Source organism: Pleurodeles waltl, chromosome 1_1 (genome assembly GCF_031143425.1).
Source record: "Pleurodeles waltl isolate 20211129_DDA chromosome 1_1, aPleWal1.hap1.20221129, whole genome shotgun sequence".
NCBI lineage: Eukaryota > Metazoa > Chordata > Amphibia > Caudata > Salamandridae > Pleurodeles > Pleurodeles waltl.
Genome location: NC_090436.1, coordinates 243,026,992 through 243,043,808, shown reverse-complemented (window position 1 = coordinate 243,043,808; position 16,817 = coordinate 243,026,992). Strand labels below are relative to the sequence as shown.

At 43.4% G+C, this 16,817-nt stretch overlaps 1 protein-coding gene across 1 annotated transcript in view; it reads left to right on the top strand.

The window, feature by feature from the left end:
• Positions 1 to 16,817, top strand: part of PLCXD3 (phosphatidylinositol specific phospholipase C X domain containing 3) — a 576,770-nt gene that overhangs the window by 294,664 nt on the left and 265,289 nt on the right. The window contains exon 2 of the mRNA XM_069221446.1: positions 6,218 to 6,926. Coding sequence (XP_069077547.1) covers positions 6,218 to 6,926 — 709 coding nt within the window. The remainder of the gene's footprint in view (positions 1 to 6,217; positions 6,927 to 16,817) is intronic.

Here is a 16,817-nt window from a genome sequence, read left to right as displayed (position 1 = left end):
GTCAGAGTTTAACCTCTGAACTTGGCCATTCAACTCAGAGTCACCACCCTGAAGTTGAACAATTGCCTGGCACGCCAGGACTTCCTGGAGGGCACACTGACCCTCCACCAGGTTAGAGTTTAACCTCTGGACCTGGTTCTCCAACCCAGGGTCACCAACCTGAGGTTGGGCAACTGCCTGGCACGCCAGGGCTTTCTGGGGGGCACACCTACCCCCCACCAGGTAAGAGTTTAACCTCTGAACCCGGTTATCCAACCCAGAGTCAGCACCCTGAGGTTGGACAACTGCCTGGTACACCAGGACTTCCAGGGAGGTACACCTACCTCCCAACAGGTCAGAGTTTAACCTCTGAGCCTGGTGCCCCAACCCAGGGTCACCACCCTGAGGTTGGGCAATTGCCTGGCACGCCAGGACTTTCTGGGGGGCACACCTACCCCCCACCAGGTCAGAGTTTAACCTCTGAACCTGGTCATCCAACCCAGAGTCACCATCCTGAGGTTGAACAATTGCCTGGCACGCCAGGACTTTCTGGGGGGCACCCCTACCTCCCAACAGGTCAGAGCTTATCCCCTGAACCTGGTTAGCCAACCCAGAGTCACCACCCTGAGGTTGAACCATTGCCTGGCAGGCCAGGACTTCCAGGGAGGCACACCTACCTCCCACCAGGTCAGAGTTTAACCTCTGAGCCTGCTTCCCCAACCTAGGGTCACCACCCTGAGGTTGGGCAATTGCCTGGCACGCCAGGACTTTCTGGGGGGCACACCTACCCCCCACCAGGTCAGAGTTTAACCTCGGAACCTGGTCATCCAACCCAGAGTCAACACCCTGAGGTTGGACAATTGCCTGGCACAGCAGGACTTCTTGGGAGGCACATCTACCTCCCACCAGGTCAGAGTTTAACCTCTGAACCTGGGTATCCAACCCAGAGTCACCACCCTGAGGTTGAATCTTTGCCTGGCATGCCAAGACTTCCTGGGGGGGCACTCTCACCCCCCACAAGGGACACACCGTCCCCAAGGGCCACACAAGAGTCTGGTTGGCGCAGGTCTCCCGACCTCTGCCCATCTGGCAGAGTCTGGGTTTCCCCCAAACCAGAAACGGTTTCACCTGGGTCATTCCTGGGGGGCTCTGCTCTCAGAGCTGTCCCCTGACTCTCAAGGTCCTCCACTGGGGTCTGCAACCCCCTCTCAACCCTATGTCTGGACTTCTGCACCCCCTCACTAGGAGGGGTACTGCCAGACACCAGAACTGTTGGGATGCTGGCTACAGTCACCCCCCCAAGTTCTTCTGACACTGCGGGGCTTCCCTCAAAAGGTGACCCTACGGTACAGGCTAGGCTTCCCTCCTGGTGTTCCCTCATGGAACCCTCTAGGACCTGGGACCTACCTGGGACACTACAATCCTTTCCCACCACACTCGGTTGGGAACCACCTAGACCACTCCCTTCAGGAGCACCCCCAAATGCCTCTTCAGACTCTCTGGTACTCACCCAGAAGTCTGCCTCCATTGTAAGTTCCCTGGGGTCAGAGAACTCACACTCCACCTGGTGTTGGCGTAGCTCTGGAAAATAAGGACCAGACATATGCTCTCCAGCAATTACATCACTCTGCCCTTCACATGTATTAACCACAGTACCCTTCACCCAACCACCCAGTAACTCAACCTTGGAAAAGCACTCTACTTCACCCTCCTGAGACTGGTGAGACAGTATCTGTCTGTCCCTGACACTCAACCCATACTCTTCTGGGATGTCTCTACACTCTATATCCAGGACGTCCACCAGGGGGGAACCCTTTTCTCTGTCACTCTCTGCTAGAGTCAGTAAAGTGTCCCTCCCCCCAGTAGGAATATGACTCCCTGTGCCTGTTCCCCAATCCTTCTCAGGGACCCTGTGCATAACGGGAACTACCTCATACCCTTGAACTGCCTGGGGTGTGTCAACTCCCTTCTTCAAGTTGGGCACCACATCTCTGGGCTTGTGCCCTTCTTCAGCAGTACTAGATGCAAGATTTTTGCTGCCACCATCTGAACTGGACTCAGCCCTTCCGGCCTCCAGTTTCAGCTCTTTACAGCTCAGCTCTTGAGCTGCAATCTTTTCTTCTTCCAGGACTAAGAGTCTTTTTGCCTCAACCTCTGCAAGATACTCCTCTAATTGTTGCTCCTGTCGCCTTTGACCTCGGAGCCATTCATCTATTTCTGGGTCACTGTCCAACTCTGAGTAGTCTTCCTCCTCATGTGAGCAGTCTTCCTCCTCATGTGCATAGTCCTCCTACTCATCTGAGGGGTACTTAGTCATTTGGTTTCTTGCTGCCTCTCTCTCTGCCCATCTTTCCTCCCCCCAGACTATGTAGTGATGGAGCATCTCCGCCTTAGTAGATCTCCTTGCTACAGGAAGGCCCCATTTTCTGCAACGCTTCCTAAGGTCAGCCTTAGTGAGGTGGTCAGTATGAACAAAGAATGAGTAGGTAAGCAATCCCATTCTGATAAGATCTTATCAGCAAAAAACTAAATTCAAAGTCCAAAATATCAATAGTATATCCAGGAGGACATCAGAGAACCAACAGCCAAAAAAAAATGAAAAATCAAGTTGACCTTCAACTGTGGGTAGGTAGTGAAATACTTAGCTATTGTATGTCACTGCACAAACACAAGTCCTATCCTCACCGCTGATCACCAATGTTAGAAATTGGGTTTTTGGTTGGCAGTCAGGTTGCCCTCTGTCCAAGCAAGAACCCTCACTCTAGTCAGGGTAAGTCACACACAATCCAAAATCAGCCTGTGCTCACCCTCCGGTAGCTTGGCACGAGCAGTCAGGCTTAACTTAGAAGGCAATGTGTAAAGCATTTGTGCAATAAATCATACAACACCATAGCATAACACCACAAAAATATACCACACAGTGTTTAGAAAAATATATAATATTTATCTGGGTATCTTCAGGTCAAAACGATCAAAGTTGCAATACGAATTTGTAAAGATATCACTGAAAAGTGATAGAGAGTGTCTTAAGTCTTTAGAAAGTAAACAAAGTCTCTTTCAAACACGAAGTACCTGGTTTCTGGTGGAAAATCTCCTCATAGGGCCACAGGAGAAGAGGTGTGTGGAAAACTGGTGTGTGCGTCGATTTCTCCTCAGCACACACGGACTTGTGTCGTTATTTTCTATGCGGGGAGTCGGGCGTCGTCTTCCGGCGCGCGGACAGTCTCTTACTGTGGTTTGCGGGGAATACCAGATGTCCCGGGTCTGTGCGTGGATTTTCCTGCTTGTTTTCCGGCTGCGCGTCGTTCTGCGGGGCTGCGCGTCGAAGTTTCGATCTCACAGCAGGCGTCGCGTCGATTTCTCCGGCGGAGTCGGGCGGCGTTGTCCTTGCGAGGCCGTGCGTCAAAGTTTTGATCTCACGGCAGGCGTCGCGTCGATTTCTCCCGGGAAGTCGGGCGGCGTTGTCTTTGCGAGGCCGTGCGTCAAAGTTTCGGTCGTCCCGAAGACGTCGCGTTGATCAGCGTCGGTGTGCGGCATTTTTCTTGCCACGGAACAAGCTGTGCGTCGAAAAGTTCGGCGCACGGAGCGTCCAAGAGGAAGAGAGAAGTCTTTTTGGTCCTGAGACTTCAGGGAACAGGAGGCAAGCTCTATCCAAGCCCTTGGAGAGCACTTTTACAGCCAGACAAGAGTTCAGCAAGGCAGCAGGCCAACAGCAAGGCAGCAGTCCTTTGTAGAAAAGCAGACAAGTGAGTCCTTTGAGCAGCCAGGCAGTTCTTCTTGGCAGGATGTAGGTTCTGGTTCAGTTTTCTTCTCCAGCAAGTGTCTGATGAGGTAGGGCAGAGGCCCTGTTTTATACTAAGTTGTGCCTTTGAAGTGGGGGTGACTTCAAAGAGTCTCTAAGAAATGCACCAAGCCCCCTTTCAGTTCAATCCTGTCTGCCAGAGTCCCAGTAGGGGGTGTGGCAGTCCTTTGTGTGAGGGCAGGCCCTCCACCCTCCCAGCCCAGGAAGACCCATTCAAAATGCAGATATATGCAAGTGAGGCTGAGTACCCTGTGTTTGGGGTGTGTCTGAGTGAATGCACAAGGAGCTGTCAACTAAACCTAGCCAGACGTGGATTGAAAGGCACAACAAGATTTTAGTGCAAAGAAATGCTCACTTTCTAAAAGTGGCATTCCTAGAATAGTAATATTAAATCCGACTTCACCAGTCAGCAGGATTTTGTATTACCATTCTGGCCATACTAAATATGACCTTCCTGCTCCTTTCAGATCAGCAGCTGCCACTTCAACAGTGTATGAGGGCAGCCCCAATGTTAGCCTATGAAAGGAGCAGGCCTCACAGTAGTGTAAAAACGAATTTAGGAGTTTTACACTACCAGGACATATAACTACACAGGTACATGTCCTGCCTTTTACCTACACAGCACCCTGCTCTAGGGGTTACCTAGGGCACACATTAGGGATGACTTATATGTAGTAAAAGGGGAGTTCTAGGCTTGGAGAGTACTTTTAAATGCCAAGTCGAAGTGGCAGTGAAACTGCACACACAGGCCTTGCAATGGCAGTCCTGAGACAGGGTTAAGGGCTACTGAGGTGGGTGGCACAACCAGTGCTGCAGGCCCACTAGTAGCATTTAATCTACCTGCCCTAGGCACATGTAGTGCACTCTATCAGGGACTTACAAGTAAATTAAATAGTCAATCATGGATAAACCAATCAGTAGTACAATTTGCACAGAAAGCATATGCACTTTAGCACTGGTTAGCAGTGGTAAAGTGCCCAGAGGTCAAAAGCCAACAACAACAGGTCAGAAAAAATAGGAGGAAGGAGGCAAAAAGTTTGGGGATGTCCCTGTGAAAAAGCCAGGTCCAACAATATTCAATAGAAATACTGCAGGTAACCTTGGAGTGCCTCTATGTGGTCATGCAATCCCTTGATATATGCATTATTGTAATTGGGTAAGATTAGGGGTAATCCCTTATGTGATACACCCAAACACAGAACCACAGGATGTTCTAGTCTACTTGTAACATCGATAGACACCTCTAGTAAGACAATTACATCAGAATTCATGTAATAACGTAATATATTTAGGTTGTGATATCACAGTGCATGGTGGGTGCTAAAGCCAGCACAAAGTATGAAAGACAAATCATTGTGCAGACTTGCACTAAACCTTAATCACCATTTACTCTAAACTAGTGCCCCTGAGTACTGAGTTTTATTATTAAAGAGGCAACATTTTGTTCACTGTTTATTGACTCAACTGCTGGAGATCCGTACAGGAAAGCAGGATTATGTAGTACATGTTATCACACCTGACAACACTTTCAAGTGTTGAAATGTACCTACAACACACTGCTTAAATTATGATACGGACACAAATTACAATGTGTAAACGTGTTCCCTTATTTCACAGAACTAATTTCAAATGTCTTCTTCATATCCACAATCAGATGTTTTCTTTCATAAGGAGGAGCAAGAGAACAAGAGTCTTAAATAGTAATGAAATGTGTATTATGGATTATTATATTGAATAAAATAGCCATTACATACATTGCAAATCACCTCGGAGTTCTGTGCCTGTAAATGAGCCCAAAGTTTGGTCTCATTGGATTAGGGGACTCACCACGGACTTTCAGTATCCATAAAATGTATAGTGGAGAAATTGTAATAGATTTATTTAGGAGATTTGGTATAACATTGCTTGGAACATTATGGCTGCATGGTTCCACTACAGCTAATAGTGATTCCTGCCAGTTACCCTTTTGGTTTGTGATTATCATCTCAGATAGGTCTCAATTATAGTCGATATGAAATTACTTAAGGCATTTCTACAGAATATATATCACAAATTGAGATTAAATATTCTGAATTACTTATCCTCAGGCTGACTACAATATTTTCAGCAGTACTAAATTAGATGATAATTGTCCAGAGAGGAGTTATATACATCAGCTTTGTTAGATTGTGAAGGCAACTGCTTTTAACTTTACCTATTGTAGGGTATGAACCTCTGTAAAAGCTCTAGGGCAGTCACCAGAACAATGTCAAAATAAAAGTAAAGAAAAAAACAACACTGCATGCTGAATGAAAATGTGTTTTTTTCTTAAAGTATTGAGTTCTTTTATATGTGTTGGTTTTTGTGTCTATCACTTGTGATATGGAGAAACAGATATGGTTGGTTTTACGGTGTTTCTATACAACAGAAAAGTACATATTTCCCTTTTTCTTGTAGGGTCCCATGATTCCTTCAGTTTCTATATTGATGAAGCATCTCCTGTGGGACCTGAACAACCAGAAACTGTCCAAAACTTTGTGTCTGTTTTTGGGACTGTTGCCAAAAAGCTCATGCGAAAGTGGTTAGCAACACAGACAATGAGCTTCACCAGCCAATTAGAGGCAGGGATACGGTATTTTGACCTTCGGATTTCTACCAAGCCAAGAGACCCTGATAATGAACTCTATTTTGCTCATGGATTATTTAGTGCCAAAGTCAATGAGGGCCTGGAGGAGATCAATGCATTTCTTACTAACCACCACAAGGAGGTGATCTTTCTAGACTTTAACCACTTCTACGGGATGCAGAAGTATCATCATGAAAACCTTGTCCAAATGCTCAAAGACACATTTGGGAACAAAATGTGTCCTGCTATATTCGCTCAAGAAGTAAGTCTTCAATATCTGTGGGAGAAAGATTACCAAATTTTGGTTTTTTATCATAGCCCAGTAGCACTAGAAGTATCCTTTCTTTGGCCTGGTCAAATGATGCCGGCTCCTTGGGCGAACACAACAGACACGGAAAAACTGATTCAATTTCTTCAAACATCGGTAACTGAAAGAAGAAGGAAGGGCACATTTTTTATATCACAAGTGGTGCTGACTCCAAAGGCAAGCACAGTGGTTAAAGGAGTGGCGAGTGGACTTCGGGAAACAATAACAGAAAGGTAGGTGCATTCAACATTTCAAATACTTACATGTTTTTCCATGCTATGTATCCATGCTAAAGTTAAAAAGATTGTATACCACAAAAAATAGCAGTGCCTCACAGCTCGCATCAAAAGGCATACTGGCAATTATCAACCAAAGAAGAAAAAAAAACAAAGGTCTGAAACTGACAAGCACATGTCAAGCAGGTACACAGCCTGCTTGATTATAGGGGAATCAAGAGTAATATGCACTAGCTAAGGAATGTGGAAATCTGAAAATCACAAATTAGGCTTTCAGTGATGTGGTGTTGACATTGTATTTACTGCATTAGAAAGAGTATTTTATACCAAGAACCCGACATTCCAATTGTGAAATACATCAGCACTTTAAAAAGTATAAGACCAAAACGCTTTCGTAATCAAATAATAGGCCACAGGTTTGGTTGCAAGCACTATTGTGGTAAGAAACAATTGGGGGCATTCTCCTTCAAGACAGAAGTTAGATCTTTTCACACAGGGGGTATAAAATATTCCTAAATCCAGGTATTCGTATAACGTTCAACAACTGTTGCATTTCATCTATGGAGAACCTTTCTATGTTTGCCATACAAAATTCTGTGGCATCAGTGGGAGGAGTCATAATATTTTCAAATATATTTTGGTTGCTGTTTGTTTGACTACATATTTCATTGGCACCCTTTGTAGACTCGTGCTCACCAACAGGAAAAGGTTTTTGATTAAAGGGCCAGAAAGGTTTGAAAGCCTCATAATTTAGATGCAGCCACTTGGTCTCTGTGAGACATCTAAGGGTCCTTGGAGGCACTTTGCACTTAGACTTGTCATTGTTGTGGGGAAAATTGCTAATCCTGTGCCTGCCACTGTTACATTTCACTCATCAGCATCCTTCAACCATGAGGTCACTTCTTTCCCTAAATATTAATATTTCATTTCGAATCTTTAGTAGCAGTTTTGTGTGATGCGAACCAGACATTAAAATTTGACAAAGTGATTTATATATGGTGGGGTTGTGGTACAATAACAGAATAAAATAAAAGTCTTACATAGATGTAACTTTACCTTGCATATTATAAACGCACGCATAGCTACCTATTGATAATTTTGTGGAAAGAGCACATGCATAGCATTCACTGTCCTTTGAAGACTGAGGCCCTCAGTCGGTGGTAAGGACCGCCACATTACGAGTTGTGGGGCTTGGCAGACGCCAAGCCTCAACAACTCCGCCTGGCCCGCCGGTGCGGTCGCACCACCGCAGCCGTTGGTGAGCACCTCCAATCCGGCAGCAGGCCCCAGCCTGGATTACGAGGCTGCAAACCGCCAGGCTTTCTGTGGTGGCCACCTCGCCACGAAAACCTTGGCAGTCACACATGCACACATCTCCACACCCGTCCAAACTCTCACAACACCCCCCACCGCTTCACGGATGCATGCATGCACATACACAACCTTTCAGCATACGCATAAATGCACTCAGACACCCCCACTCACTCACATTCATCAACACAGGCACCCCCACTCACTCACATTCATCAACACAGACACCCCCATACACTCACATTCATCCACACAGACACCTCCATACACGTGCACATTCACGCGCGCATTCAGCACCGCCCTCTGCAAACTTGCACACATGCACCCAAACACACAGACCCCTTCCCCCACTCCCTTCGGAAACCCCCTTACCTCCTCAGTCGAGGGGGATGTCTGGGAGGGGATGGGTCCTGATGGTCTTACTTCGCCGCCACCACCACACCAGCAGGACTCCGCCAAGCCATATTACGGCTTGTGATTCAGAAAGCGGAGTCCTACTTGCGGGCCGGTGGCGGCAAGGGACCCGCCTCTGCAGTGCCGACCGCCAGCACGACTGCTGGCTGCTTTCCACCTCAATGATGGCGGAGAGCAGCCAGCACTCGTAATATGGCAATCTGCTGACTGCCAGCACCAGTCTGGCGGGTTGGGCTTTGGCGGTCAGGGAAATTGACCGCCAAAGTCGAAATGAGTGCTAATGAGAACTACAATTATAATTATAATTCCAGTTTAGACATCAGTAAATATGCAAGGTTTGAGTGAATGCCATAGCTAAAATGGAAATGCACTAATAATCAGAAAAACACAAAAACCAATGCCTTTAATGGAGACTGCCCATTAAAAGCTGAAAATATGTCAGTGGTTAAGCAGTCTTCAGTTAAATTCGAAATTCTTACTAGGCTATGTAAGACTCAACACTTAGGTTAAACATTTAAGCCATGGTGAGGTGTCAAGCAGGCAAGAGAGCAGTATGACATTTTTTACCCTCACTATCATTCTGTTCACCAGCTCTCTCACTTCATTAGTAGGACAGCTACATATTCTGCATTCCAGATGCTCATACTGCAAACTAATTTGCAATATGATTTACTCGCATACTCCTATATTAGCAATGACAGATAATGTCTTTGATAAAGTCTCCTGGACTTTCCCTCATGCAAAGCTTGACAAATTATTTTTGTGGGATAAACTAACGCTTTTTGTCCTAGACTTCTATAACAACTCCTGTGCAACAATCAATGTCAACCTCCCTAATAGCTTTCAATTATAACAAGGCATGAGGCAGGGTTGCCTTGTCCCCCCTCACTCTTTCCACTTGCATTTTACTTTTTATTGATTGCAATAAGACTGAACAACAAAATAGCAGGGATCCCATTTAAATTTGGTCCATTAAGGGCAGCAGCCTGTGATGATGAGTTTTTAGTGTATTAATATTTAGTCTTGTCTGAAAAAGCTAAAGATGCAATCCCATCATTATTACACAAAGGTCTCTAGATAAGGAAAAAACAGAATGCTCTACTTCACCAAGCTCTACAATCAGTGCGTGATTAGGAAAACAAGCTTAACATTGGGAAATACTAGGGTTAACAATCTTGCGATTTGGTGTGTGAAATAAAACTAAAACAATTAGCACTATCAAAAACCTTTTAGAAAACTGAGCCATATAACTTCAAGGATGGACTGTCTCTGTTTGTGGCTCAATTTTAGGTATGTGCACTGTACGGAAATAGGGACAGTGAGCTGTACTACTGATAATAGGCTGCCTCCAGGGCACATGAAAACTCATGCTGCCCTGGAGGCAATGCATTAGTAAAAGACGGGCCAACTAATTGAAGCAGCTAGTCCACATTTCACAGGGCAGGCAACATATGGCTGCACTTTAAAAGAGGTATAGAACTCCCCTTGCAGACATATGCAGAGAGTGACTGCAACTGCTTGAACTGGGATGCTTTATCGGTCCATAGGACGTCTTTCAGAGGACACCTTTGACTAATGTTGCACCTCCTGATGGTCTCTTTACTACTATGTCCACATCCAAATTATGGCATGGGCACAGAGGGAAAGTTTCCCTCAGTATCAAGGGGACACACCCTCATGCTAAAGAGGGAACACCCCTTTAATATAGCACTGGTACTGTACCTATTACAGAAGAGGCCACACAAGCATCTGCAGCCTTTTCTGTAATACTACAATGCCCTCTGGGTGCCGAAATTAGGTGCACACACCCATTGCACCCCAGGGGCTAAGTGTGCAAAATGGCCCGGCCTCAGAAATATATCACTTGGTGGAGAAGTGTTGTGACCATTCTAAAAAAATGGCCTCTCCACTTATTAACTTCTGAAAGGATTGCACTAAATCCTCCTAAATGGATGCAAGTTGAACCAGATTTTGTCTACCTACTCACTCTAATCTAACTCATGACAGTGAAAAATATTGTTACAGAACATTCATCAACCACACTTGCAAGCACTGTACCTGCACTGTACCTGCACTCCATGGGCTAGATGTATCAAGCGTTTTTGCATTCGCAAACGGTGCGAATGGCCGTTTGCGAATGCAAAAATGCCTTTCAGTATGCATGAAAGGCATTCACTGTGCAATTTTAAGGAATCGCTAAAATAGCGATTCCTTAAAATTGCGAGCCCGTTTAGAGAATCGCAAATTGAGATTCTCTAAATAAGAAATCGCAAATAAGGAATCCTTGTTTGCAATTTCTAAACCACATTTATCAAGCTTTTCCTTAATGCGAATTGGGCATTAAGGAATCGCTATTACCACCAAGTTGAACTTGGTGGTAAACATGTGCAAATTTTAAAAATGCATGAAAAATGCATTTTTAAAATTGACATGTAACCACACATGCCCCTTTGGCATGTGTGCGCCTTACATGTCCTTAAAAAAAATATTGGGGTGCAGCAGAGGAGGCCTTAGGCCCCCAGCACCCTGGGTTTTGCATTTCCCAAATTTGCGAATTCCAATTAGGAATTCTCAATTCGGGAAATGCAAAAAAATTGCAAATATGGGCCTATAGGTCCATAGGTGCGAATGGGGACGATATCGCAATTTGCGATTCGGTAATAGCATTTACGATTTTTAAGAAATCGCTATTACCGAATCGCAAATATGATACATACCATTTTGCAATTCAGAAATAGCAATTTCTTAAAAATTGCTATTAGAGAATTGCAAAATGGTTTGTTGATACATCTAGCCCCATGTCTTAGATAATAAACTCAATAACAAAATTAAATCCTCCTCTTTAGTCTCCTTTTGGCACATCTACAACACCAGAATCAGAGATAAATCTCTCTTTATCAAAACGATGCCTGCTAAAGGAATAAAACTAGTCAAGCATAAAGGTCCAAAAATGACCCGGTCCCTTTCTCCTCATGTAAGCAATAATACATTCTAGATGAATTTGACTTCCTATACATTTCTAAAAGAATAAATTGTGCTTTGTCATAAACCAGATCGCCTCATGAATCTGACCTACCCTATATTATTAAAAAGCTCACAAAAGGGGTCTGTGGGGAATACAAAGCCAATACACTTTGACCCAAAGCAATCAAAACTAACATGTGACAAACTAAATTGGAGTATAATCTCAAGGAAGATAACGCACAGAGAAACCTATCTGTATCTTTTGGTGTAGACTAACAATTCACAAAATTGCTTTATCTTTAACACAATGTAGATTTTGCCTGCCTACAGTGCCAATTGAACCCATCCTAGACTGCATAAACATGGCCTAATGAAGTCAAGTCTGTGTTGGACCTGCAAAGCAAAGCAAGGAGATTTCAGCCATATGCTGATAGAACGATGTTTGGTCAAGATCTTCTGGAATAATTTTACCAAATACGTATTTCAGATATTAAACATATCATGGTCCACTGACTTAGTCTCCATACCAAATTTGGTAGATGATCTCCGGTTAAGTACCACCACCGTAATAGGGGTTGCCCGTCAGGCATTGCAGCACCGGTCTGACGAGGAGATTGCCCAGTGATGAAGCTTGACATCCTATTGGGTGTGTGAGGGCTCTCCTTTACTACTGACTATCTCCAGACCTGTGTGTATCTATTTTCTTTACTTATGGAACAGTGTACTTAGTTTATTGTACTCATTAGTCTCCATAACATTAGGAACCTTCCCCTCACTCATTAACAAATCACTCTGATAAAATGATACTGACTTAATCAACATCTTGATAAAATCCATTTTATCGTATTGGAAAGAATTTAACCAGCTATGTATTCATATATAGTCAAGCTGGACCAAATTTACAAGAGGCACTGAAAAACGTCCTAAACTCCGAGTCATCTCAAAAGGAACGTTTGTGAGAAACTAGATACATTAGTGAACTCACCTAAATCTCCATAAATACCCACATGATTCAAACGTCCAAAAATGCACATGTAACACCCACAATAGACATGCTACTGTAAAATCAGAATATCTGGCGAAACATCAGGTCCACCCCCCCTTCACAGCACTCCCCCAATCCATTCGCCAAACTATGCTACTTTCTCTCTTCCTCTCTCTCGCTCTCTCGCTCTCTATTCACCTCCATAATTCTTTGCCATTTCATTTCCACCCGCTTTAGTTTAGTTCGTACTAACTTACAGATACAACCTGGACTCATTCAACCCTTCACAATAAACATAGATCCCTTCAAATACAAAAGCTTTGTACATCCTATTACAAATATTGTAAGACAAGCAATAATACCAATCCACAAATATTTCTACTTGCTACTAACTTCCAAAAGTCCTTCAGCTTGTTTATTATTTTTTTCTATTTGTCTTTTACAAGCCAATAAAGATTATTTGAAATACAACAGCTAAAACTTTGCATTTTAGATAATATTGCAACACATCCCATGAGTTGTTGAACCAGAATGGCTCCAATAGGAACTGTCCAGCCTAAACTGCCAGGCCGGGCCCTCCCTGATCAGGAACACAAGCAACCCAAGACTGATTTCACTCACTGTTCCTGTTGGAGCAGGGTCAAGGCTGATTTCCATATGGTTGTGTCCAAACTAAGGTGGCATACTAGACAAAAGAACAATGGATAAGACCTATTGCAAGCTTTTCTCTGATCACCTTTTGTGTGCTTGAAGTACCACCCTAAATGGCAAAGTATGCCCAGATCTGGGTTGTGTGTTCACTGTGGCACTGGAATCAAGTTACACCAGACTGATTAGCCCCAATCAGGGTGAAACCAGTCTTGGGGTGCTCATGTTCCTGTTCAGGGAGGCCCTTACCTAGTAGGCCGGATTGAACTGTTCCTATTAGAGCAGGGTCAAGGGCTGATTTGCTTATGGCTGGGCCCCAACTGAGGTAGTATGTTGGTCAAAAGAACGTTAGGTTGGAGTGTGCTACCCAAGTGATTGTCAGTACTTGGATTTATTGCAAGTGTTCCTCCCATCACCTTTTGTATGTTTATTGTTAGATAAAAAGAGGAGCCAAACATAACTAAACAAACCACTAGATGCTGCTTGGTGTTTTGAACATGATTCGGAATAAATAAATACCTCATGTATTAACCATTATCAAAAGCAAACAAATTGTCTGCACACTCAAGTGGAGGGATCAGTCACCTATTTTGAGGAAAGGAAAATATGCTTTAAAGATTTTAAGAGTAAATATCACTCAGTGTGTTAGTAATCTATACATTATCTGTGTCTGTGGTCTTTATTGATACACAGTAGCACTCTTCATGGACAGGAATCAACCTCATAAGAACCACATCTGACAGACATAAAATGGCTAGAGGCTCTGGCTACAAGTATGATATACACACTCTCTTGATTGCAAACAAGATAACAGAGGTCAGAGAAAATAATATATCAAATGTGCTTTCACTGTATGGTGCTTTAGACTAATTCAATTAATTTAAGAAAGCCTCAATGCACATCTAAATATATGGTATGTGCTATGCTGTTTTTTCATTTATGGTGATTATAAATAAAGAAATGTAACTAGAAATCAGATAAAAGGGGTTACATCCCTGCATTGAGATAAAATGACAGTGAATAGGCCTCCTGGCTTTCAGCAGAGTTGTTTTCCTGTATAGATACAATCACTGCCACATTTAATGTGTGAGACAGAGACCGTGTTTGTCCTGCATTGGTTATGCAGTATTGTGGTAAGTGCATGGAATGTTACCAGTGGATTGGAGAAAAAAAGGTATGAAAGTATATTAATTAATACACTTATAAATAACGTGATTGGGATATACGTAATTTTCACTGGTATATATACATATACGTACACACACACACGCGCACACACACACACACACACATATATTTATACATATTTACATATATATATATATTTACATATATATATATATATATATATATATATATATATATATATATCTATCTCATCCTATATGGGTTTAGCATGGCACCTGTATGCAGAACTGTCAAGTAGGTGGCAAAGGGAAGGGTTAAAAAGTGGTACCTCCCATGCCACCCCTACCAAAAAAAAAAGAAATTGCCATTTTGGGGACCGGGTGACATTTATAAACCACACAGCTTTGTGATTTGTAAATGTCACCTGATCCCCTTGATAGTAATATAGTACCACAGTGCATAGTTGTCTATAATGGAGAGAGCGGGAGAGAACGAGTGAGATAGCACAACAGTGTGCATGTGAGAGAGGTGTGTGTGTGTGAGAGAGAGAGAAGGAAAGTGTGTGTATGAGAGAGATAGAGAGAGAAGGGGAGAGAGAGATTGTGATACAGATAATATGATCTTATATTGCCAGTGATAGGTTCTAGTAATTTAATCCAAAAGGCTGAAGGCTGAGTAGTTTGGAAATGTAGCAAGATTCCTAAAATGGCTCTGTGGGGCCATTCTACAAGTTACCTGACATGTATAAATTATACAGCAAGTTTATTTTGCACATTTTAGCTTGAAAAATATATTTTTCTAAATAGGGAAATGTTTCTTGAAAATAGGTCATGAAAATGCAGACTATGCATTTTGGTTGCAACAGTAACAATAACAGGACAATATTTAAATATGCAGCTGTGATTATAAAATTTTAGAAAAACAGATTTTTACGTCTGTCTTTTTAAGATGCAACTAACAATGGCAAATTATAGGTTTTGTTCAGCTTTTTGAACATATTATTGATAAAAAAATGAGGACAGTGATCAAAATCGGTAGAATTATGAGATTCTGTGGCTGCTGGGTCTACTGCTTAATTATGCGCTTGCAACATAATTTGTCTCATAATGGGTGAGTTTCAACAAAAATGTTTCCAGCTCAAAATAGTACTGAAAGAGAATGTGTTCAAAGCAGGTGGTAAATGTGAGTGGAACCAAAACGTATTGCAGTGTTGGAGTTCTCGTTCATCGTATTTGAAGGTAATGTGTGGGGACCAGCTAATGGATCTACCTGTGAAAACTGGTGGTTTTGCAGGTGTAGATTTGCAGGCGGTAAATATAGATGCAGGGACAACAAGACCACTAAAATTCACTGGCGGCTCCTCTGCTACGGCGGAGGAGCGTTGCTTCCCAGTTAGCAGCAGCAGCTGCAAAACCTTCAAAAGTAAAATGAAAATAAGTGATTTTTATTATCCTTTTATTTTTAAAGGGGCAGGCCATGGGGACGACAGGGACAAAGGGGGAGTGGTGTTCACTACCCTCAGTGCACATGTGTGTTTGGCCGGCCGTCTCAGGACAGTCAAACACACATGCGCATTGAGCTCTCTCCAACCCGGCACTGTGTTGCCGGGTTGCAGACAGCAGGCCCAGGCTCCCAGTTTTCCTTGCAGCACCAAGCCAGGGCACTCAGGACAATCCTGATGCAGCTCTCATGCTGCTAGCTGCATGAGAGCAGCGTTAGGATATGCCACAGGGCAGGTTGGGAGCCTGTGCCTGGGAGCATGAAGTCCAGCGGAGACCTGAAGAGCGCAGTGCGGCAAGGAGAGGTACTTTTTTTTGTTATTTATTTGTTTTGTTCACCTTTCCCCCGCCCGCCACATTTCCCCGCTGCCAGCCGCGAGTGCTTAAAATCAGCTAAAGTATTGGGCAGCATTCCACCTGCGGTACTGGTTCATCTGACTCATAATCGAACCTTTAATTACATTCTACTTATTACTTGTATCAGCAATGCTGTCCTCAGTTTACTATGGTAGAAATTAATTTTACTGGAGCAATTCAAATAAAAAAAACAAAATCAAGAATCTACAAATCATAAAGCACCTTAGGCAGCGACGCTAAGCCTCTAAACATGCATTTGCTGGTTTAAATTAAGAATAGTATTTACCCTTTATTCTGAGCAAACCCTACTTGCAAGCTTTGGCAATATAAATCTCTGCAGGATCCTCTACTTTTTATGTTGGTCACAATACGATCCGACCGCTGTGGAACAGATTGTATAGTCTTTTTTATACCAAATAATAATGTTACTTTGAACTGGAAGTTCATTATTTTTCACGCATCCCAGCTGTTCATCAACTCTTTTTATTATTTGTGGGAAATGGCTATTCAGTCATGACGGCAATACAGCAATTTTGTTTGGAAAATATATTTGCAGTTTGGGGGGCACTGGATTCAAGCATG